The sequence below is a fragment of the Erpetoichthys calabaricus genome, chromosome 1 (genome assembly GCF_900747795.2).
Source record: "Erpetoichthys calabaricus chromosome 1, fErpCal1.3, whole genome shotgun sequence".
In the NCBI taxonomy this organism is placed as follows: Eukaryota; Metazoa; Chordata; class Cladistia; order Polypteriformes; family Polypteridae; genus Erpetoichthys; species Erpetoichthys calabaricus.
The window spans coordinates 99,856,805-99,883,337 of NC_041394.2; the positions used below are offsets into that span (position 1 = coordinate 99,856,805).

At 37.4% G+C, this 26,533-nt stretch overlaps 1 protein-coding gene across 3 annotated transcripts; it reads left to right on the forward strand.

Moving 5' to 3' along the window:
* The first annotated feature begins 1,844 nt into the window (after positions 1 to 1,844).
* On the forward strand, positions 1,845 to 26,533 carry LOC114653710 (solute carrier family 25 member 45). Of its 3 annotated transcripts, none has more exons than XM_028804176.2 (7): positions 1,845 to 1,975; positions 7,615 to 7,682; positions 18,485 to 18,528; positions 20,916 to 20,987; positions 21,394 to 21,576; positions 22,643 to 22,907; positions 24,615 to 26,533. In XM_028804176.2, exons 2-7 carry the CDS (start codon positions 7,646 to 7,648, stop codon positions 24,881 to 24,883), a joined length of 870 nt encoding a protein of 289 aa, XP_028660009.1. In that variant the 5' UTR covers positions 1,845 to 1,975; positions 7,615 to 7,645; the 3' UTR covers positions 24,884 to 26,533. The 3 variants fall into 3 exon arrangements, with proteins under 3 accessions (XP_028660009.1, XP_028660025.1, XP_028660033.1); XM_028804192.2 differs by having other exon boundaries at positions 24,006 to 24,757; XM_028804200.2 differs by lacking the exon at positions 18,485 to 18,528 and having other exon boundaries at positions 1,936 to 1,975.

Genomic DNA, 26,533 nt, shown 5'->3' on the forward strand with positions numbered 1-26,533 from the left:
TTAAAAGTAAATGATAGGTAAGTAAATAGATATAATAATTTGAAATAGATAGTAACATATAAATAATAACATTAAAACTAATAATAAAAACAACAGTAGTGACAAGTGTAACAAATTTACTGGATATAAATTCACTACTTGGGGCAGATCTGATGGCATGGAGACAGCACAGATTTCAGAGTCCAGAGAGCAATGGGGTAGAAGCTGTGATAGCTATCATTTTTAATCAATTAAGGCCTATTTTGGTTGCAGCAAAATGTCTTTTTTGTAAAAAATTTGTGTTGTCTGTTTTCTGTTAATATCATTAATGTTGTATCTGAAGGGTTTCTTTAATCATCTGTAAGAAAACATGGAAACTGTTGTGGAACACAAACACAACAATAAAGGGTCTATGTATTAACGTAAAGCAGTAAAATACATTATTTGACAACACAAATAAATGAATGTTTTTAGAAAACACTTACTATAAGTAGAAATTGTCCACGAGAATGGCACACCACCACTTCCTTTGGCGTTAATGTCTAATATTAGTTTCCAGTGTTAATTTTATATTTTTTGGTGCTTTTATAACTTTTGTACCCTTTTGAAAAATCTTTAAGCACTTTGAGCATGGGAAGAGCACTATGTAAATAAAATACATTATTATTATTATTATATAGGAGTGAATAATCTGTACTATGTAAATTTGACAGTACTGACCCTGTAAACCTATATGATACATGCAGTAGAATTAGCACTTAAAGTGCTAAATTAGTATTTTATAAGCCTTATTAAGACCAAACAAAACATTTGTTAAGGTTTTTTTATATAGCAGTAACTGTCAAGTAACTGTTCCTTGGCAGCCTCAATTTTGGAGTGTAACCAGTGTTTCTTGTTCTTGTACATGGTGTTCCTTATGTTAACTCAGTTCATTTTAGTGAAATAGTAGTACGTATTGTCACGTTTGCAGAGTACAGTGAAGTTCTCAGTTGCATATTAGACCGTCCAACATGCAGGGCCGGATTTACATGAAAAGAGGCCCTAGGCTATTCCACTTATGAGGCCCTTTCACCTTCCATTTTTAAGTTTGTAAATTACATGAGAGATAATAAAATTTTGCTAACAATTTGAATGTAGGCCCCTCTTGATCTTGAGGCCCTAGGCTGAAGCCTAGTTAGCCTATAGGAAAATCCGGCCCTGCCAACATGCCACCACTCCCCACAATAAACAACATGTATTAAAATAAACGACTCAGTTTTGCACAATAACATTTAAGGTCGATGTACTGTATTTCAGTGAACAAAACAACAGCCTATTTCATTCTGTTGACTTGTAAACTTAAACACAGATAGCATTTGCCATAAAAAAAATATGGAAACATTGGAACGTTTAATGTGTATGGTTGAGCGTACTTTTAGATTAGATTAGATTACTGTAGACCAGGTATACTTTATTAATCCCATGGGGAAATTCATATGCATACTGCAGCAGAACCATAAGAAACAAGGTTGGTATTCACAGGACATAAAATGCAATGCAATCAATCAATCGATCGATAAATGAGTAAAGAAAGAAAGAAAGAAAGAAAGAAAGAAAGAAAGAAAGAAAGAAAGAATGTGCAGATCTTTCAAAATGGTATTTGAAAATGAACATTTAATTGCTTCTCTTGATCTCTCCTCACATTTTGGGATCTCCTATGTTGTTCATGATTTGAATAATCTGTGGCGCTTCGAGGGTCTTCCGATGCGCATCTTTCTTTTTATCCGGAGCCTTCTGCTGGTCAGGCCTTCAGAGGTACAGGACATCCCGCCATCCTCCTCCTCCTCTCTCTCTCTCCCTCTCCTTCTTCTCTTAGAACCAACGAACTGGCACACATGGAGGAGGAGGCGCAGAAGGGAGGAGGAGGAGGCGGATCTTGCTCGGTTTAGCATTATCGCTTGTTATCTTGAATTTTGGACTTCGCTTGTCGGTCTTCGGGATGCACGCCGGGTTTATGGTAAGTACGTATTAACAAATTTCGCTTTTACTGCACTAAACACAAACTAGCCAGTACAAGTGGCGTTACATGTTATGCATTTCTTAAAACTTCTAAAAATAAGCTTCTCATTGCCAAGGAGCATAGTGTGCAGTTTAGGGAGGAAAAGGCGGGGATGTTTTCACAGAAGTTTTCCCTCATCCAGTTTAAGCGACGCCGCATTCGTTCCCATATTTGCACTGTTGCTTACAAGTAATAAATTGGCACAAATATGTCCGTGCCTGGATGTTTGAGGAAATTATTGTGTCTTGAAAGACAAAGGGTTGGGATACTGCTTAGCATTCGTGTGTGCATTTAACCACAATCATTTCAATAGGAATTCGAAACCAGAAATTTGAAGGAATTTTCAGTGCGTGTAATAATAATATAAAACATCATCAGAAATATATTCACTTAATGGATATAAAGTAGCGTGACTGCTAGTTTTCTTTAAAACTGAAGACCAAACGTAACTGATCGTGTCTGTGTGTTAATCTGTAATAACAGCGTGACGTTTACTCGTCATTATGCGCTTTTATCTGTATCTATTTGATAATTTTACAAAGTTCACTTTTTAAAGGGGCCGCGAAGCTTGAACCTGTTACGCTTGCTGCTTTTCATTGTCGAACTTTAGTATTTGAATAGGCGTGATTTCCATGTGGCATAGTGCAACAGTGAGAGCCATGCTGATACTTGATACTGCCTTTTCTAGAATTACATGACATACATGGCTTTTAGATGCTCATTTCAAAAGTGTTGCACTTTCAACGTGGTGTGACTGAAATGTATACCTTTAAATGAAAGTCTACTTTGTGCAATGTAATCAATTTTATATAATGACTTTTATTATTTGTAATTTTAAACTGGAGCAGAGGGGTACATCAAGTTAAAACGTCCTTGGCCCAAACATTATTGAAGGCACTGTGTGTGTGTGTTGTTTGTATATATATACAGTACACTGTATATATATATATATATATATATATATATATGTGTGTGTGTGTGTACAAGGATTGAAACTAGTACATTAGAGGGTCAGCTCAGGTAGGACAAAGTCAGAGAAGCAAGATTACATTGGTTTGGACATGTGCAGAAAGGAGATGCTGAGTATATTGGGGGAAGGATGCTAAGGATAGAGCTGCCAGGCAAGAGAAATAGAGGAAGGCCTAAGAGAAGGTTTATGGATGTGGTGAGAGAGGACATGCAGGTGGTGGGTGTGACAGAGCAAGATGCAGAAGACAGGAAGATATGGAAAAAGATGATCCGCTGTGGCGACCCCTAATGGGAGCAGCTGAAAGAAGATGAAGATATAAGGGTGTAAGTAGATTTAAAAATGAACTAAGTAATCACATAAATGTATGTAAAACATGTAATTATAAAAGTAATACATAAATCATGAAGTAAATACACAATGATTCATAAACAATGTAGAATTAACACAAAGGAATTAAAAAAATTGGCAAAGTTTAAACGTAAACAATGACCTTAAAACTGAACGTTTAACAAAATCCTAGGCAAGTTGAAAAGAAGGCAATAAAAAAACAAGGCCAAGGCCAGGAGACATGTTGGGCGTTCATCTGCTGAAGGCCAGTGGGCAAACGAGTTGCCTCTGACCACAGGTCAGTGTAGTGAGGCAGAGAGAGGACTGCTTGTATGAGTGGGCAAAGGGACAAAGCAGCTGGGAAAAGCATCCAAAGTACTCACTAAGTGCTGTGTCTGTGAATGGCAATCTCTGAGCTGCTTTTTTTGCTTCCCCTTGTCTCACCCCTTTGGACAGTTTAGCACATCTAAGAGATTTAATGCTTTTTTTGGTTGGTAGAATTGTAGTATGCCTTGGGATTTTTTGGATTACAAAAAGTGTTCCACCACAGAAAAAAGGTTGGAAAACACTGCTCTACCACACTTTTGCTTCTGACACGCTAAAAAAGATCTTTATTGCTGTTGCCTCACTTAAAAACTGACACTGTGCATTACTTGGATGGTTATTTTGCATTCTTTGCATAAACTAGTGAATATACTGCAAACTGGAATAATGGGTAGGGATAATCAATATACTTTGCAGAATTTTGCCTTTATATTAGGGTAGTCAACACTGTAACATACCTGGCAAACCAATTAGTTAAAAAGAGAGGTATTAGAGCAGGGGTATTGAATTAAAATTTAAAGAGGTCTGACCAACAACATTTTCTCCTATTAAAAGTCAGAACCGTTGCGCTATGATTTAGATCCCTATATATGTAGTCATACCATTTCTATAAAAAAAATAAACTGTACTTACCAAAGCATTTCAACAATATTTCTTTTCGATTTTCAGTAAGGACTTTAAACATGTGGATCCTTTGAATTTAACTGGCCTTTTATTTGTATGGAATATAAAGAGCTATCTTTAACATAACGTTTAAAACAAATAAACAACTGTATTTAATGCAAAATAAAAGTAGGCATATCACATTCACATTTTAAGTAAAATAAAACAGAACCATCTGAATAACACTTAAAGTGTACTCCTTTACAGGTGTCCCATCAGAAAATGATTTTTTTATGTTGCCCCAAAGTCCATTTTGCTTTAATTGAACATTCATTTGCACGCTGCTGGGCTGTAAATGAATGTGAAAGAGCTCTGGTGGATCTGTCATAGTGAGCTATCAGTTCAGTTATTTTACGTGCCCTCACTTTGCACAAACAATCCATGTTTCCTGTCATAGTTTCGCTTCATGTTGCTACTTTTTAGTAAAGCCACGGTTCCGGAACACATGAGATAAACTGGTTTTGAACTACACTCAGGAAGAATGAACACACATTGGTTCGTCCATTCATATTTGAAAGTTCAGATGTCTGTGTCTACTTTCCATTTTTTAGAACAAGTCGTGCTCCTTGTCGCTCTTTTGTTTCAGTTATTTCTTTTTGCAGGATCCACACATTTTACCCATGCATTGTAGCAATTGGATTGATTCACTCTCTGTTGAGTGACACAAATTGATGCACGCACCTCAAGAAGGAAAAAAAATTGCTGCATGAATGTTATTAGTCATTCTCATTCATTTATCAGAAATGCGTCATGGCCTGGATAGTGCTGTCATTTTTACATTCACAGCTTTTCTCTAGCATTGAGCCAGGATTGCCATAAACCCCTCCACCTTTCCTCCCACTTCCCTACACCTATGTTGTGATGTATAAATCAAGAAAACAAACACCAGTGCTACGTATTAACATGAGGAGTATCGCTGTGAACCACATAATACAAAATTTTAAACCTTTAAATGAAAATTTTATTGCATAATATTTTTAAAATTCACATATAAATACAGTACTGGATGTACAGGTATTACTAGCCCAGCACACTACAGCATAAAAAAATCACAAAGTTATAGAAAATGCAAAGAATGTCACTACTCACGTTAAAGTTGCATAGTCTCCAAGGAAAAAAGTCTGCTCTGCCCTTTGTTATATTCTGTAGTTTCTCTGTGTTACTAGACCAGTTTAGCCTATCATTATGGACCAACATGTCAATTTCTATAAGTCATTCCTCTTTGTATGTTTTGTCACCCCCCACATAAGTACTGAAGTCTCCCAGTAGGGTTAGAACATCAGGAGGTGGTACACTTTCATGCATTATAACCACGGCCTTGAAGAAGGCTGAATAGTTGATAGGTGCAGACACACAAGCAATATGTGGTATGGCAGGTCCACGGCTTCCAAAAAAAAATGGGCCATGATTTAAATCCATAAAGCCTTGCCAGTATCCGTCGGCACGATTGCATGACCACGGGGAGTTAATAAGGTAGTTGGGGTGAGTCGCACCTGTACGTGTGGGTACCATCGTTCTCAATTGCTTCATTAGCTTCCTGCAGCGTGTGATTAAGGCGCTGCGCCCACAGAGACAAGTGTGTATATATACTGGCCGGCACAAAAGGGGAGGAGGAATCAAAGACAAGAGAAAGAAAAGGAATCAAAGACGAGAGAAATTAAAGAAATGGAAGGAAAGATTGAAAGAGGTTAACAGATGTGAAAGGCAGTCTTAGAGGGACGATCTGGCCACCTGAAAGGAGGAAGCAGTTTGAGCTGGAGCCCCGCGAAGGAGCGTTGACTGTGGCGCTGTAGGGGCTAGTTCGCCTCACAGAACATTCAGGTGGAGTATGGCGAGCAAGGCAGGTGCCCTCCCTAGGCTTCCGAGGTGTGACCATGTGAGCACGAAGGAAGAAGGGAGGAGAGCCGACCTTGGACGGTCTGGCTGTGATGCCTGGAGGCAGCCAAGACGGAGGTTGGCCGAAAGAAGCTCGTAGCTGCTGAGTCTCCCCGGCTACATGAGCAATGGGTGAGCCGGGGAGAATGAGAAGGAGGTGGGATGAGATTAGGAGGAGTTAGTCTGCATTTTAACCTTGGATTTATTTATTGATTTTTTTATCCCCACTTTTCACAATGATTTTTATGGATTTATATATGTACTGTTTTAGAACACTGCACAATGGACACTTTTTTTTGGTTTTACTTTTGTTTTGACTGTTTTTTAAGTAAAAGCACTTGAGCACTTTTTCCACCATCCTCTGGCATCATCTGAGAATTGTCCTCATTTGTCTGCTCATCTCGGTCATAACTGGCGACGGTGTTGGTTCAGCAGACTCCCATGTGGGAAGAGGGAGTCTGTAAGGGACTGGCATAGTCACATAATACACCAACATTTGCACCTCTGTGACTTAAATTCTCATTGACATTATCATCCCAAGCAGGAGAGATCTCCATATTTGAAGAGGGATGATACCAGAAACAAAACTACGCCTAAGAGTTCAGGTAAACTGTTTCTAGGGAATTTCAGTCTCCCACATGATCCTGTATCCCACGCCACCAATAAAGTGACATTCAATATTACTTTTCCATCACCAAGGTTAAGAAAAGCTTACTGTGTTTTATTGAAAAATTAATTTTGAACAGTCTTAGTTAATGCTTATCATCATGTCCTTGCATGACCCATCCATCTATCCATTATCCAACCCGCTATATCCCATCTACAGGGTCACGGGGGTCTGCTGGAGCCAATCCCAGCCAACACAGTGCGCAAGGCAGGAAACAAATCCCGGGCAGGGCACCAGCCCACCGCACGGCACACACCAAGCACACACTAGGGACAATTTAGGATCACCAATGCACCTAACCTGCATGTCTTTGGACTGTGGGAGGAAACCGGAGTACCCGGAGGAAACCCACGCAGACACAGGGAGAGCATGCAAACTCCACGCAGGGAGGACCCAGGAAGCGAACCCGGGTCTCCTAACAGTGAGGCAGCAGCGCTACCCACTGCGCCACCCCCTTGCATGTCCCATTGCCTGTATATTAGATTATTTCTCTCTGCTAATTGTTGTGTTGCTACATCAGTAATGCAAGATTGGGAGGAAAACCAGTGAAATGGGAGGGAAACCCATACAGGCAACAGGGAAAATGTGCAAACTGTCCACGGAAAACAAACAGGTTTGGTAATTCAAAGACAGGAGATTTGATCTATAAGGCAGCAGCATTAACCACAGGGGCAGTGTGTTGTTGTATTTGCATTCATTTTTTCTTCTTCTTGCAGTTGACTTCTGTTTCTGCTAAGGTTCTGTAACTTTTCCAATGTGTTTTCTTTTTAGTAGATGAATCTATCTGGCCAATTAATGAAGAATGCCTTTCGCTGAGTTCATAGCAGGATGGATATCTGGTAAGTCAAAGTCATTGAATATACTTAAAACTAAAGGTGAATGATAAAGATGCTACTCTTGATTGATCTCTGTAAAACTGAAGCTGTGAAGATCAGTTAATCATCTATTTTAGCACCTTTTGTAGTGACCACTACAACAAAATACCTTATAATGTTTATGTAATTTTTATTGTTATGATTTGCTTATTTTAATTGATTAGGGTTATCAATCTGTACCACAAGCTTATTTTAAACTAGCTGTGTAAGCCGTGCTGTAAAAAGCCTGGGCTCCAAGAAACAATTTAAATCGTCAGAAAAAAAATTGAAAAGCAGAGTCGGCAGTTTTGTTTTGCTGACGTGCTCACCCCCCTTGTCAATCAGTGGCTAGGTGAGTTTCTCTTTCCTCTGAGATTTTGTTTTGCCAATGTGCTCGTCTCGCTTGTATATTTCAGCGGCTAAGTGAGTTTGTCTTTCCTAGGTGGTTTCACTTTGGCGATGGCATTGCTTTCTTTCAGCTTCATGCTGTAGCCTCGTACTTCTTTCTTCTTCCAACTTGTTAACCTGGGGCCGCCTTGCTTGAGCTTCATGCTGTAGCCTTGCACTTCCAGGCCGCCTTGCACTTCTGTGCCCGACAGACAGACAGACACACTTCCACACGTAGATGTTTATATATAAGATAAGACATCTTTTGTGAAGAAGCCAGTTCCTCACAGTTAACAAAAACTAAATTTCAAGTATTGACAATTGAAAACGCTTTACATTCTAAAGGTAAAATGCAGATCTTTTCCCTGAAATTTGATTCTTTCCATGATTCTTTGACGTAACGATCCATAAACTAACTGCCGTTAAAAATCGATAATCATGACTAGATGCTCCTTGGTTTGGACCGCTGCATGTTTTCTATGTACTCAGTCTACTTGTATTTCTCCTTTTAACTATAATTCTTAGTAGCTAAGTATGTTTCTTTGCACACTTTTCTTATTATTTGTTCTGTTTGCACAAGAGAGGGTAGAATGTTGGTGCCTGACCCATATGATTGATGTGCTTCTTGTGTTATTGTAAGCTACTACAACACAAGGCTTAGTGACTTCCACATTTACTCTGACACGACCATTAACAGTTGCCACAGTATGAACAGTGGTTAAGAGGCCAACATCTTTCTTGTCTTTCTATTTCATTGTTATCATTTTGCCTTTTTCCAATGCAACCTGCAGCAACTTCACACAACTGAAGTGACCGTGCTTATCACAGCAGTTCAGTCATACAGTGCGTATGCATCAATTTCACTGTCTGATCTGATGACCAATTCACACTGGCAGCACTATCACTTGATTCAACTAATGGTTCAGTTACAGTTTGTTCTAAAACTGGATTTTCAGCTTCTTGTTTACACCCAAATGTATGTTTTGGTTGAAGGCTGCCTCTCATGAATATTGATAAATGGCAAAACATAGAAATATTCATGATTTCCTTGCAGTATAATGTTATTTTATCCACTTGATGACAGCAAAATACTGTCTCAAGAGTTATTTGAGCTACACACTATAAAGTGGATCATTGAATGTCACCCCATGTCTGACTTGGGCATATCTGTGATTACATAGAATTCTAATGATGAGTCATACCTGGTGTTAACACCAAAGTGGTTAATCAAACTTTTTCATTTTTCAGACTGTATTTTAGTATTGAGTAAGGTGAGCAAAGAGACATAATTGTGGTAATTTTGTCAACTAGTTTACTTTGTAATACTCTTACGGAAATTCTTCTTAATAATACTTCACAAATAAACTGCAGGCTTAGACGTTATTTAACTTTATACTGACGCATTTATTTTTTGTGCTCACTGCATATGCTGGCATTCACCTGTTGTTGACCTTATTTGCTACGAATCACCTCAGTAGCTGTTGAGATTGCATCTGCTGCGTGGTTTGTGTGCTGTTTTCTTGTTTGTTCCTCTTGTGTGTTTTTGCTTGCCATTTCCTTTACTTTTTTCTCCTTCCATTTATTTAACTCTTGATTTTTTTTTATTGGTCCAAAGGAAAGTTTTTCTGCACTTTGGAGCTAGTTACTTCTCTGTACCCCTGTAGCTTTATAGAGCTGGAGAGGTGAAGAAAGCCCTTGCAGGTCACTTCTTAGGATTTTTAGGATCCTAGTCACAAGTGATGGTGTCTTGACAACCAAGTCAAAAAAACGTGGCGTTTGTTAAATACCAATATGGTGTTGTGTAACAATCAAAATATAATGAAAAATATTACTTACTAGCAAAATACCCGCGCTTCGCAGCGGAGAAGTAGTGTGTTAAAGAGGTTATGTAAACACATATATACATAAACATATATACTTATATATACATATCTACATATACACATATCTACATATATACATATATATATACATATACACATCCACATATATATACATATATCAACATATATATACACATACATATACATACATACATACATACATACACACACACATATATATATATATATATATACACATATATATATACACATACAGACACATATATATACATATACATATTTACATATCTACATATATATACACATATATACATATCTACATACATACACATATATCTATCTATCTATCTATCTATCTATCTATCTATCTATCTATCTATCTATCTATCTATCTATCTATCTATCTATCTATCTATCTATCTGCCTTCATCTAATCTATCTATCTAATTCTGCCTTCATGCCATAATCCCGACTGTTACAACAATAATAAACTCATCCCTTGACACTGGCTCTGTGCCGCTCACTTTTAAAATTGCTTCTGTAACCCCAATGTTAAAAAAGTCTGGCTTTGATGCTGACAATCTTAACAATTTCCGGCCTATTTCCCACTTACCTTTCCTGTCAAAAGTTCTTGAGCGTGTTGTAGCTTCCCAACTCACCAATTACCTAACCTCTAATAATTTGATGGAACCCTTTCAGTCTGGTTTCAGGTCGCGGCACAGCTGTGAAACTGCTCTGCTACGGGTAACCAATGATTTGCTTATGGCAGCAGACTCTGGACAAACCAGCATATTAATTCTGTTAGACCTCAGTGCAGCATTTGACACTGTCAGACATGACATCCTACTGTTCAGAATGGAGAACATGCTGGGTATCTCTGGCACTGCCCTCCAGTGGTTCAAGTCCTATCTGACTGATAGGCAAGAGTTTGTTAGTCTTGGCAACAGTAGATCCAGCTCAGCGCCAGTCACACAAGGAGTCCCTCAGGGCTCTGTCCTCGGTCCTCTGCTTTTCTGTATTTATATGCTTCCCCTTGGCCATATTATCCGTAGTTATGGATTGGGTTATCATTTTTATGCAGATGATACTCAGCTCTACTTCAATGTTAAAAGTGGAACTTCATCAGAGCTTTCTCAGCTCACAACCTGCCTTAGTGAAATTAAAACCTGGATGGAGCAGAACTCTTTAAAATTAAATTGCAATAAAACTGAACTCCTGCAAATTGGGACTAAAATGCAACTTAATAAAATGAGCTCCTTCCCAGTCCATCTTGGCGGTGATCTCATCAGACCTGCCTCTACTGTAAAAAATCTTGGTGTCATTTTTGACTCCTCCCTCACTTATTCCGCCCACATAAATCACATTAAGAAACTTTCTTACTTTCACCTCCGTAACATATCCCGTGTTCGCTCCTTCCTCTCCTTTTCTAATGCTGAGAAACTTGTCCATGCTTTTATCACATCCCGCATCGATTATTGTAATTCCCTACTGGCAGGTGCCCCTTCTAATCTTATATCACAGCTCCAGCTTATTCAAAACTCAGCTGCAAGAGTCCTTACTCGAGCCAGCAGCAGCGAGCACATCACACCCATCCTGCTCCGCCTTCACTGGCTCCCTGTGTCCTACAGAATCGAATATAAAATCCTACTAATAACCTACAAAGCTTTAAATAACCTCGCGCCAAACTACATCAGTGACCTTCTCCATCACTATGTGCCTGCCCGCCCACTAAGGTCCTCTGATTCTGGTAATCTTGTTGTGGCCGTCACTAATCTACACTCCATGGGTGACAGGGCCTTCAGCTGTATAGCGCCCAGACTCTGGAATGACCTACCAAAATTAATCAGGTCAGCTGACTCCATGAATTCTTTTAAAAAACAACTCAAAACTCATCTGTTCAGGAAGGCTTTTAGCTCTACTTGACTTTATTACCCTTCTCTCAGTTTACTTCTCTGTCAAGATGCTCATGTAACCTGTATGTGTGTGCGAGACCATCAATTATGTTGTCTGTTTTTTTTTTTTCAGAATTTACTGTCTTAATCTTCTTTGTTTATTTATCTGGTTTGTACAATGCTATATACTGTATATTCTGCCGTTCTTTATTTATTCTGTAAGTGCCTTGAGCATGGGAAAGGCGCTATATAAATAAAATGTATTATTATTATTATCTATCTATCTATCTATCTATCTATCTATCTATCTATCTATCTATCTATCTATCTCTCTATCTCTATCTATCTATCTATCTATCTCTCTCTCTCTCTCTCTCTCTCTCTCTCTCTCTATCTATCTATCTATCTATCTATCTATCTATCTATCTATCTATCTATCTATCTATCTATCTATATACATAGATAGATAGATAGAGATATCTATCTATCTATCTATCTATCTATCTATCTATCTATCTATCTATCTATCTATCTATCTATCTATCTATCTATCTATCTATCTATCTATCTATCTATATATATACATCCCCGTGCTTTGCAGCGGCGAAGTACTGCTTTTAAATTTTTATTAAGAAGAAAACCTTTTTAAATTGAGTGAAAATCTACCAATAACAATTTGTTAAGGATCTGTTTTTTTGTGAAGCTGACTTCACACAGCCTCTCCGCTGTTTTATAAACGAACGTCATATAAGGTCTTCCTTTTTCGTTGCTTTGCCAACGGAAGCAGCCTTTTTATTTAATCCTGTTTTTACGATTGTTCTGTTTGTATATCACGTTGTCAGTTCAGCACTCCGGTTGTAATATGACCAAGCCGTGCAAGCACACTCTTGAGAATGCAACATATAGTTGTACAGGAGAAAAGCAATCTTGCCTGAAATCAATGGCAACCTTTTGTAGGTCTATGAACTTAATTTAAACTTTAGGTTTACACGGTGCTTTCTTTCCGAAGTACCTGCACTCATGAATATGTCTGTATGCGTCAGTCGCTCAAATCCCCGCGGTTCGCACCGGCGAAGTTCTGCTTTTAAATTTTTATTAAGAAGAAAAGAAAACCTTTTAAAATTGAGGTAAAATATACCAATAACAGTTTGTTAAGGATCTGTTTTTTTTGTGAAGCTGCCTTCACTCGAGTGATCACTTCGAGCTTTAAGCCTGAGAAATCACCCTGTAAATGCACACGTTTAATTGCACATCTATCTATCTATCTATCTATCTATCTATCTATCTATCTATCTATCTATCTATCTATCTATCTATCTATCTATCTATCTATCTATCTATCTAACTATCTATATATATATATCTATATATAAATCTCTATCTATCTATCTATCTATCTATCTATCTATCTATCTATCTATCTATCTATCTATCTATCTATCTATCTATCTATCTATCTATCTATATATATATATACATCCCCGTGCTTTGCAGCGGTGAAGTACTGCTTTTAAATTTTTATTAAGAAGAAAACTTTTTTAAATTGAGTGAAAATATACTAATAACAATTTGTTAAGGATCTGTTTTTTTGTGAAACTGACTTCACACAGCCTCTCTGCTGTTTTATAAACGAACGTCATATAAGGTCTTCCTTTTTCGTTGCTTTGCCAACGGAAGCAGCCTTTTTATTTAATCCTGTTTTTACGATTGTTCTGTTTGTATATCACGTTGTCAGTTCAGCACTCCGGTTGTAATATGACCAAGCGTTGCAAGCACACTCTTGAGAATGCAGCGTGTAGTTGTACAGGAGAAAAGCAATCTTGCCTGAAATCAATGGCAACCTTTTGTAGGTCTATGAACTTAATTTAAACTTTAGGTTTACACGTTGCTTTCTTTCCGAAGTACCTGCACTCATGAATATGTCTGTATGCGTCAATCGCTCAAATCCCCGCGGTTCGCACCGGCGAAGTTCTGCTTTTAAATTTTTATTAAGAAGAAAAGAAAACCTTTTAAAATTGAGGGAAAATATACCAATAACAGTTTGTTAAGGATCTGTTTTTTTTTGTGAAGCTGCCTTCACTCGAGTGATCACTTCGAGCTTTAAGCCTGAGAAATCACCCTGTAAATGCACACGTTTAATTGCACATCTATCTATCTATCTATCTATCTATCTATCTATCTATCTATCTATCTATCTATCTATCTATCTATCTATCTATCTATCTATCTATATATCTATCTATCTAACTATCTATATATATATATATCTATATATAAATCTCTATCTATCTATCTATCTATCTATCTATCTATCTATCTATCTATCTATCTATCTATCTATCTATCTATCTATCTATCTATCTATCTATCTATCTATCTATCTATCTATCTATCTATATATATATATATATACATCCCCGTGCTTTGCAGCGGTGAAGTACTGCTTTTAAATTTTTATTAAGAAGAAAACTTTTTTAAATTGAGTGAAAATATACTAATAACAATTTGTTAAGGATCTGTTTTTTTGTGAAACTGACTTCGCACAGCCTCTCCGCTGTTTTATAAACGAACGTCATATAAGGTCTTCCTTTTTCGTTGCTTTGCCAACGGAAGCAGCCTTTTTATTTAATCCTGTTTTTACGATTGTTCTGTTTGTATATCACGTTGTTAGTTCAGCACTCCGGTTGTAATATGACCAAGCGTTGCAAGCACACTCTTGAGAATGCAGCGTGTAGTTGTACAGGAGAAAAGCAATCTTGCCTGAAATCAATGGCAACCTTTTGTAGGTCTATGAACTTAATTTAAACTTTAGGTTTACACGTTGCTTTCTTTCCGAAGTACCTGCACTCATGAATATGTCTGTATGCGTCAATCGCTCAAATTCCCGCGGTTCGCACCGGCGAAGTTCTGCTTTTAAATTTTTATTAAGAAGAAAAGAAAACCTTTTAAAATTGAGGGAAAATATACCAATAACAGTTTGTTAAGGATCTGTTTTTTTTGTGAAGCTGCCTTCACTCGAGTGATCACTTCGAGCTTTAAGCCTGAGAAATCAACCCGTAAATGCACACGTTTAATTGCACATCTGTTAATATGTATGCTTACAAAGTATTAAAAGACACTCAACAATTACACAGTATTAAAAGACACTCAATAATTAATGTAATTTACCTTCGTTCCCGCGTTTGACTCGTGCTGTAAATCTCTTCCTTGTTTTCACTTCACGTGATTACGTAGGAGGCGTAATACGTGATGACGCGATACGTGACTCCGCCTCCTCCATTAGAGTATATGGACAAAAAACAGGTTCCAGTTATGACCATTACGCGTAGAATTTCGAAATGAAACCTGCCTAACTTTTGTAAGTAAGCTGTAAGGAATGAGCCTGCCAAATTTCAGCCTTCTACCTACACGGGAAGTTGGAGAATTAGTGATGAGTGAGTCAGTCAGTCAGTCAGTCAGTCAGTCAGTGAGTCAGTGAGGGCTTTGCCTTTTATTAGTATAGATAATTCATGAGCCTGAAATGAAACAGATAAAGGTAAAACTAGATGAAACATAATTTAAGGAGAGTGAAAAAATACATAGTTCCCAGAAGAAATTATGCAATCACAACATGGGGCATGTTAGGTTAACCGTTCAGACTGTACTTCTGTTTTCTAGTCTTTTTCATTTGTTTGTCATTTCCCCTACTCCCTTGTTAGTCCTCTGTCTGAGTTTTTTGTGATTTTGCCCAGCATTTCTTGTTCAGAGCTGTCAGGTGTTCCATTTGAAAGTACCTAAGGGCTCATTTATACTTCACGCTCAGAACACATACGCACCTGCATCATGGCCGCCATGCGTTCCCAGCGTGAAATTAACGCGACGCGTGCGTGAGTTGCAGTACCAGCAAAAAGTTGGGGGCCACAGTGTGATAAAAGTTGGAATGTGACGTCAGAGTCTCTGTTTACTATCTACATGTGACAGAAAGCTGCTTTGAGGATCCTACAGGATCGATGTGCACTCTTCGATATTTGAATGGTTCAATGTGGTGAAGCAAAATGCTGACATACAGATGCATTCGTGGTGCTTTTATATTCAAGTGTTGCATATTCCCGATTGTAATGACACAATACGTTTTAAAAGTCTCACATACCATCTTTTGTGCCATCTTTTTTTCTGGGGCTTCGTCCTTACCTGACAGGAGTGGCAAACAGCAATGGATCACCACACAGAACACATTAAATGTACAATATTCCAACTCTCTGCACATTTAGAATCCTTAGATTTATATTTATACTTGATACCACTTTCATGATGAAATGCATTAAAGTATGTATGTTACATTTTATAGATAAATAGTTAATTTCGTTTAAATAATGAATACTGTTAATAATTACACACATGGGGGTGACACGGTGGCAGAGTGTTAGCACTGCTGTCTTGCGGGGAGTCACGTCGTTGGTGTTCCCTGCCTGGCGATTGCATGTTTTCCTGCTGGGTTTCCACAGTGTGCTCCTGTTTCCTTCCAAACATATGCAGATTTGGTGACACTAAAATGACTCTAGTGTGTGTGTGTGCTTGTTTTCACCTTGCGATGAGCTGATGCCCCGTCTAGGGATTGTTTCTGCCTCGTGCCCAATGCTTGCTGGAATGGACACATCCCTAGATTGATGGATTTAATCATTAAACATCCTTTTCAGAGATATTGCAGTTAGGTGTCATCGGAATTTAATGGGTGTTCCAGGCAATTCACAACACAGTGAAGCTGGACCTGTTCTCACCGTGATAATATCTCGCACTGCCACCTGGTGGATTCCTCCAGATTTACATAAAGTACGCGCACAAGTATAAACAGTAAAACGCTTGCGTAGCAGGAGCGTCTGCTGGAGCATGCGTCGCATGAAGTATAAACCTGGCCTAACAGCACATTTTAAGGCACAGACTGCCATAGCCAGGGAGCTGTGGCATTAGCTATCTTAGCAAGTGCTTATCGGTTCCCTTTTGTGCTCCACCCTTCTTATCTGGTTAGTGTTTTTCATCACTTTTGCTTTTGGACTCCCTGGATTTGAACTTTTGTTCTTGGATTAAGGATAAAGTATTTTGGATGTGGACTAAGAATTATTTATGAATTATTTAAAATCATTTAAGTTTCTTTTTTTTCTATGGGTGTCTCCTGACTGACCAGTACAAGAAAACCCCAACATATGATATACCATTTGTTGATCCTAATGTCTAGTTATGCAAAACATCAAGCTTTTTGGGGTCCTCCCCTATGTTTGGGACTGACTCAGGGGTTCATCCCTAATGGCACTAAAGGGGTCAATGTTACTTATTTTCAAAAAAAACTGGCAAATGAGGAACGGTAAAACAAGCACGTGGAGTGTCATTATGTGCAATTTTGAAGTTGCTGATCACCAATCTGATTGTTTTTGATGCTCAATTAATTCTGTACTGGTGGTCCTAGCCCTCTAAGAGCCAGTCTCAGAAGATTACAAATAGCAAATTTGAAATATAAGCATTTTAGACTATCTCAAGGTCAGGGATTATGAATATGATGTTATTTTTCATTTTTGATACTTTACTGGAGATGTAGCACTCTATAGGAAGGAGTAAAATGAAAAATTTCTAATACAATCGAGGATATTTAGACTTTAAACTTTTAAATGGAAGCACACAATTTAATTTCCTTAAATATGATATTACTGTTTATTATGTACTTCTACCTCAGTAAGTAAATCATTACAATAAGAGTAGCTTACGCCAATTCATAATTTGTTTTTCCTTTTTTTTGACATAATCCACATTTAGTTGTTTTTTATTTTGATTTTTGGAATATTTAATTTTAACATTTGCATTTATTTTGAGACTTTTTTACATTTTAAAATTCTTTATTTAATTTACTACATTTAATGATAGTTATATTTTTTGATGATTTTTTTTCCCTTCTCTGTAGAGTAAATGTGCAGCAGCAGCAGCACATTAATTTTTTGTGCCAGTCGATTCCTGATGTGGTTGTCAATGAATGTAAAGCAGAACGTGTCTCCTTTGCAAGACCATAGTTTACATGGTCTTGAACAAACTGTTCTCAATTTCAGGCAGAAAAAAACTACATTTAAGAGTTGTAAGATTTTCAATTATAACAATCTTCATCTAATGTGAATTATTAAAAACATTTGGTAGAGTGGACAATATTTGACAATATTCAGCTTGTTTGTCTGTATCACACTTTATCATGAGTGAGACAGACACAGACTGAAGGTATAGCTGTGAGAACATAAGTATATACGTAAAGGTTATTTTTAAATCTCACACTGAAGTACAAAAAACAAAGGACAAGTCGACATAAGCTAGGCTACTTACTGGCTCCTATGATAGCTGGGAGATGGAGGGGAGCTCATGGACCTGTTCTCAGAAATATAGGAGCAGTGGCGAATTCAGCAGATCAGGATCTAAAGTAAGTATGGACTAAGAGCATTCTAGGGGTACTGTAGAGGAAGCATTGTACATAAGCCCTGTAAATAGATATAAAACAACATAAGCCGTGCAGAATAAAATGGTTAAGAAGACGACTACTATTAATGCATAAAGATTAAACAACGGACATACAGTACTGTGATTAGTTTCCTTAATGGAGGTAGCCTGCCTGTCCCAATCAATCAGTACATATTCTTTTTTTATTTTTTTATAGGTGCTGTTGGTTTGGTTCTTGGACATCCTATGGACACCATAAAGGTTTTAGCTTTATTTAATAGTTTTCAGTATTAGTTAAACATTCTTTCAAAGTTTTGATGACCACAAATATATTTAGGAGATTATTTAAACATCTTAATTTAATACATTTGAATTAGTAAAAACCTTTTGGCAGTGTGGACAATATATGATAAAATCCAACTTATCTAGTAGCATTTGTTAGACTTCAATAATTTACTTATTACCTTTTTAAAATTGACCAACATATTAGTGTTTTTTTTTCTACATTTCCCATAGTATATCATTGTTTTCACAACAATTACAAGAAATGTGAAAGTAAATTTGCATGGAGATGTATATAATTGATTATGACTATAATTCATTGAGATAGCCTTAGGAGTGGACTTCAGTTTTGAGCCCACACCCCCTGAAATAAATTTAATGACAGTCCTAACTGATTGATCACAGACAGGATTATGATTAATGTGCTTTCTCATCCCCCCAAGTTCATTCCTGGGTATGCGCCTGGTGCACAGTAAGCCTTTTTCTTTATTCTTCAGTCATCATTAATAATTTACACCATTAAAAGAAGCAATAGTGAAGTCTGAAATTTGACCAAAAATAAAGCTTGTGTTATGCTTTCAGTTGTATCCCTCCAAAATACTTTAGCAAGTAGTGTCAGGTTCATTTATTTCATGGTGAAGACCGTATTTTATAATATTAGATGATAGCAACAGATTTGCACTTACACAGGAAGCAGAAGAGAAGGAGGGAGTGTCAGACGTGATTTGATGGCTGCTATTGTTGGAGTCACATGGGCAGATACAATGACAGACACTTTTAATATTTTTTATGTATATAATCATTTTTCATTAATAGATTCCGACCTTTCTTTTGTGAATTTGCCATTCTTTTCTTTGAATAGTAGTGCATTTTGTGAAGTCCTTGGCACAGAGACAACTCTTAGCTTTAGTTCTAACAAAAGTTCTAACCTTCATGATGAATACACGATTAGTTACAACATTTTGGATTTTAACAAAAGTATGTCTCTGCGACTATTCTGCAGTTCTTTCATAAAGTGGGATAGGGTAACTTAAATCTAGCCCACTCTCGGGTCCTAGAAAAATAGAAAAAAATATATTAGATGAAGCCTTGTTGAAAACATGCAGACCAAAAAAAAAAACTAAGAATAAATGTATGCCTTTTGTTACAGTGAATATATTAAAATACAGTGTTCTTTTTCCGACCATTTCAGTTTTCTTTCTGTGAAGTGTTTGTTTTCATTTAAAGGGAGGTTAAAGGAGTTAAACTGATGTCTGATAAAATGAAGTAAAACAGAGCCTTATATCCACTACCACATGAACACATTCAAAGTGGACAATACTGTACTACTTAATTATTTAATAATTTAAGTGAATGGAAATTAAGTAGTCATATGCAAGTAATATATAGTGTATTACAATTAATTCATACAATATACATATATATCTGCTAGTCATTTAGCCCGTTACAATAACGGGCGCTAGAACAGTAGTGCATAAACATTAGTAGGAACAGTCTATATTAAATGGCAAGGGACTTTGACCTCATTCTGTTTGTTGGTCGTATTTTTCTTTGTCTTTCAGCCTTTCTTTTGTTGATGTTTACTTGCTGAGCTGACTGTTCTTCGTGGGCTGCCGCCGTGTATTGTGTGTCTTTAATTTTCTGTGACAGTAATACTATCTTGTACGTCCGCTGGCTTGTACGTCCGTAATATACCTTTAATTTTCTCTGGCGGTAATACAGGCGCGCGCGTCGGTAATATGCCTTTAATCTCCTCTGACAGTAATACTGGCTTGTATGTGGCTGTAATATGCGTCACTGTATTGTGTACCTTTAATTTCCTCTCGCAGTAATACTGGTTTGTATTTCCGTAAAACGCCTCTAACTTTCTCTGACAGTAATATCACGCATCGCACCGTGCCCCGCGCATGCGCACTTCACCAGAAGACACACACACACGGACACCTGGACGCACACAGGGATTTTATTAAAGAGGATGGTATGGCATGCTGTCTCTCTGTTGAACCTGTCAACACTCACCAATGCACAGATTCTGATTTCAGTGGCTTAGTATATCACCAAAGCTATTTTTTAGTTATAGTTTTTACATGGAAAATGTTTTGTGTGTCCTTTACTATTCTGTGCACATTAGCAGTACATTTTGATTCATATTACACATTGTTTTCTTTTTGCATTTGATGTCAATTAATTGAACATTATGTTTAGGCTTTGGACATCATTTATATACTATTAATTCAGATATCGTTCCATCTGTAGTGACATTGTTTTTAATAAATGAGTAAATTGTAATTTGCATAATACGGAATACTGTTCAGCATTGTTATTATATTACTAAATACAATAACAATGTAAATTTGCTCTTTCAGGTCCGCTTGCAAACACAGTACAAATATCGTGGAATCATAGACTGCATCAAGAAGACTTATAAAAATGAAAGGGTTTGTGTTTTTTTTTTAATTCTTTACAACACAATGTAAAATCAGCCGTCTTTGAAAATGTTACTGCATATTCCTGTTCTGAAAGAAAGACAGCTTGATCATCTCTTTTCTTACTGTTAGGTGGCCACTCTTAAACTTCTAGTTTTCGTTTTTATCTTTAGCCTGAAGTGTTCTGACTTTGACACATAGGCAGCCATCAACACTTTTGACAATGCTTATTCATGCTGAGGTAGTGAGCATCCCAAAATAAGCAGATGACTCTATGGTGGTCTGCTTTTCCTATCTGTAAGCAGCAGTGGACCAGTGTCATTCGTCCAGATACTGCAGGTTCAAAAAATGGATGGGTGGATGAAAGGTATGTGAAGAAGTGAAGTAACTTAAGACTTTCTTACTTTTTTAACCCCAGGTTCATGGATTTTTCAAAGGAATGTCCTTTCCAGTTTTTACTGTTGCAGTCTCAAACTCAGTAGCTTTTGGAACTTATGGCAACACTTTGGACTATTTAAGCCAATCATATCCCAGTAATAGCAGCTTTCCACCTTCCTTCACTGATGCTTTCCTTGCTGGTTGCTTTGCTGGAACGACTCAGGTAGGTTTCATTTAATAAGATGCTTTGTTATGTCATCGTCAATGCAAGCATAAAAATTTAGTTGAGGCTATAATAACCCAAAACTCAATTAATTCGAACTAAGTGTTGCTGCATTTCTTTTAGACCCATCACCAACCTAAAGTGCCTTGAATTTTGACTTACAGAAAGGGTTTTCCTTTGCTACAAAATACTGTGGGGATCTAGGTTTGAAGATATGTCCAGGCTTTAGGCTGAACAGTGGAAAGATGCTGTTAACCCAGCAATCCATCCCATTATTCATTGTGAACCTTGAACCCAGACACAGACAGACACGGACTCTAGATGTCTAAATGCATGCCTGTTTATTTCACATGATACACACAGTGCACAAAGCCCCCAATATTGCTCACAGTCCTTTTGCCTTTCTTTCCTTTTGCCGCCTCTACTCTTCCTGTCGCAAGCTCCGTCCTCTTCCACCCGACTCCAGCTCTCCGAATGGAGTGAGGCGGCCTCTTTTATACTTCACCCGGATGTGCTCCAGGTGCTTCCTGATCTTCTTCCGGCAGCACTTCCTGATGTGGCAGAAGTGCTGCCTTCCAGGGCTCCATAATTATCCATAATTATTCCAAGCTGTGTTCATGCAGCCCCCATGCAGACCAGGGAGGTTGCCCTTTTGTGTTCCGGGAAAGATACTGCCCTTCTCCCTTCTTCCGGCATCCCAGTGGGGCAAGGTCCCTGGACATCTGTCACAGCATCTTATGGCCAATTTGGGACATCATTCTTCTTTCTTTTTGTTTCTTTTGCTTTCTAACACATGACAAAGACTAGAAAGGTCTGTTTTTTCTGAAAGCTTTTCTAGGTTCATCATAGTGAACACAAATGAAAGCTCCTTTAGTACAAAATGTTTATAATTGATATTTCCACTCATAATGACTAATTGGTAGATGGTTTTTTTTTGTCGAACCTCCTTCACTTTCACATTACCGTTTGACTTGTTTTAAATGATAAAAGTAAAGAGTTGGTGGAGTATTGCATTGAAAAATACTGAATGACTTGCTGGATAACTTTGCTTCTGTTCTGTCTGCAGCTTTTAGTGTCTGCACCAGTTGACCTGGTAAAGGTTCGTCTCCAAAACCAGACACACCCTCATCGAACTGTACATACAGCATGTGTTACTTCAAAGTACAGAGGTCCGGTTCACTGTGCAGCTACCATACTGCAGCAAGAGGGCATTCAGGGACTGTACAGAGGGCTTGGTGCTTTAGCCCTACGAGATATCCCTTGCTTTGGCCTCTATTTTCTGCCTTATGAACTTATCTGTTATGGTATGACTGAGGCAGGCCAACAACCAGGTTAGTAATATTAATATTTTCATGGAGGACAGGAGGGTTATCTTTTGCTGTTTCTTTCTTTCTTATTTTTTGGCAAAACACTGCAACTTGATTAACCAAGTATGATAGCCATTTCCTGTTTTAGTAGCCAAAGTCCTTTGGCCAGGAATAGAATAAATATGTTACTTTTGATAAGTTGAAATGGGCAGTTTTAGATGGTGACCATCTTGGACCTGTCCCAGTTAAACTCTTTACTAAGGTGTTCAAGATATAATCAAAACCTTTTCAGCCTGGACCTGAAAGAGGTGTCCAACAGTGCTGATTTTGTAAATGGCCAAAGAATATCTTTGGCTGCTTTTGTATTAAAATATATGAATTTTTGTTTTCTAGCATTTGTCATTTATAGTGTTTATTTCTTATTCTAGAACCACTTAAAGATGAAAACCTCAAAAGTAAAGCACTAAATTATGACTGCATTTCTAAGTCCGAAGAACAGTAAACCTATACAGATTCTTAGCTAGTCAACATGTATTGAGACTTCATACACTGTGGTCAAAAGACAGGCAGGACATCTCAAAGATGACCAAGGTCTGGCTGGTCTTTAACATCAACAGCAAAGGAAATTGTTGACAATGTACAGCAAATTGTAACAGTGTGTGAGAGAGCAAACACAGAACAGATTAGTTGTGGGACAGCTGAATCTAGTCTTCATGAGTAATTAAATATGAACAATGGATGTGCACTTTGGGTGTTCAAAATGTTGACTCCTGAAATGAGGCATCCCTGCATTCAGTGTTGCAAAGAGAATCCCCAGCTAACAAATTTGGAATGGGATAAATAAGAGGATGAAACTTGCATACATACGTCACTAAAACCTAGAGTTAGTACAACAGTTAAAACAATGCATAATTCTTTGTGATGATGTTGGTGAATTTTGTATTGACTACATGCCATCAAAATGTCTTGCATGGCTGTCTACTGTGGACCATCAGAAAAAAACTGGTGAGGAAAGCTGTCGATTATTATTCTGCACTTCACGACAGTGTCCTGACTGCACAGATTGTAAAGTCTGCTGAAATTAAACTTTGGATTAAACGATATTTCACCTTTGTTCTCTAGACTTGGCCCTCTGTGACTGCTACCTCTACATGTATCAGAAGGGGTACGCTTCATGGGACATATTAAGCCAAAGACGCCGATGTGAAGTGGGCTACTAAAGAATGGTTGCTCAAGCAAGACAAACATTTTATATGAATGGCATTGAAAAATGTTTTACATGTTTTAAAAAGTATTTTGGTGTTTATGAGGATAATGTTAAAAGATGAAACTTTTTGGTTTTACTGGTGTTTCTCATAATACATCAGGCTCAACATTTTTTTTGTCACCCCTTTTGTACAGTTAAATGGTATTCTCTTGAAAGTAAATTGGCTTTATTTATATACCCAAAAAGAAAAACCAGAACTTAAAGACGAATAAAATGTATTAAATTTAAAGGTAACATTCTAAAATTTAGAAGAATTAATTTAGTTTTGGGATGAAAATGTTAATATCAGATCCGATCTACTGATGGGCATCTGCATGCTTGACTTGGAGAAGTGCAGAAAATGGTCATGATAATAAAACAGGTTTGTTTGGGTTCTACCCTGTCACTATATAACTGTTCCTCTCCATTGTATGACTGACTAAATAAAATCACAGTTGCGTGACTTTTCTTTTCTTTCTAATCAGGTACCCTAGCAGTTCTGGTCGCTGGAGGCTGTGCTGGGGTGATCACATGGGCTTGTGCTACACCAATGGATGTAATAAAGGCCCGCCTTCAAATGGATGGCCTTGAGGGCTGTCGGTACAGAGGCATTCTGCACTGCGTGACAGACAGTATACGGACTGAGGGATTTTCTGTGCTTTTTCGAGGATTACTGCTTAACAGCGTGAGAGCCTTCCCTGTCAATGCAGTCACGTTCCTCAGTTATGAGACCCTTTTAGAAAATATAAAGTAAAAAAATAACATTCTTAAGTCCATACAGTCCAATTCAGGGTCCCAGAAAGACCTGAGCTTTCCCAGCCGCAATGGGTACAAGGCAGGAAACAGGCATGGACAGGACAACACTCCATCAGAGGACCCACTCGGTTAAGCAGACTGTATTTAGGCATGTGGAAAGAAAAGCGAATGACCAGGAGGGAAACCCACACTGCCATGATGACAACATCCAAATGGCATATGGACTGCATTTGGAGGAGAAATTTAAACCTAAGATGTTTGATTGGTGAAGCAGTAGCACTACACACTGCGCCACCCTATGGCATTTCGTATGAAACTTTAATTCACCATGTGGTCAGGTTATTCATATTCCAATTAAATTTCAAAGCAAATCTATTTTTTTTTAATTTGGATTTTAAGGTATGTGTTAATGATGTGATGAAGGAACAGCAAGCAATTCTAGTGAAGAATTAATTGGGAAAACTGTTTTATTAGATGTCAAACAACTTTGGGTGTTACGCTTGAATGTTCACACTTTTGACTTTTGTTGGACAAGTCATTTGTCTATACTATCAAGCAAAAAGACTAAACATGATCTAAACTGCCATGCAGTGTGTTTCCCTACTACTTGATTATTTTAATTTTATTTTAAAATTCCAGGGACATCAGTTACTTTTGAAATTCTTGACTATTGTATAAAGCTGCATTGTAATAATTGGCACTTCCCTTTGGCAAAATAATGTTTTACTAGTATTGACAGCATTGCAATGATGTCTACAAATTTTTATCACCATGGTTTGTAGTATGCCGTATGTATATAATAAAATGCAGACCTAGAAAAACATTACATAAATCCAGTACTGTATTGTTTTTATTGGCATGTATATGTGTAGAGAGCTATTAGGCTAAATATACAACACTGAACAGAGCAGAAAGCCAGAGTACACACACTGTAATCGCCTGACCACAGTGGGATTGCACATGGCTACAAGAGACCTAAAATTAGAGTGGTTAAACTGTTTTTCAAAAGTAGGATCAATCACTTAGACCTCTTCTTGATACGCCTTTGCTTTTAAACTAAAGTTTTTTTAGTGTAGAATCACTCTGCCAGCAAATGAAAATATGCAAGCTCTTCTAGCACTTGAGTTATCTCCATTTCCAGAACAAACTAGAAATTACAGAGCACATACAGTATTTGTATTGACTGATTGCAGTATGTATGATCCAACACTCATCATAGAATGTTAATCATATTAACACCCTCATGCTAAATATGACTGGAAAATTGGAGTACCTTTGTGTTTTAAATAAATCTAGTAGATATGCCAGTTTTTGTACAATATGTTTCCTAAGCATGTAGTTTGAGCAGTTCAAAAGGGCAGTTTAAAGTCTTTTTTCTGAAAAGTTTTCTTGTAGATTAAGGAAGAGACATAAGATAAAGAACACATCTGTAAGAATTTATTTTACTCTTTAATTAATTTAGATACATATGACAGATGATGTAAATATTTTATAAGATAAATATTTTCCAGAAGCTAACTTTTTGTGATGGATCTAACATTTTAAATAAGCTTATTGCTACAAAACCCCTTAATATATCGGTACCTGTATGTTATGCCAGTGTGTGTATACTCAAATATTATACAATTAAAAAGATCCATTCATCCAT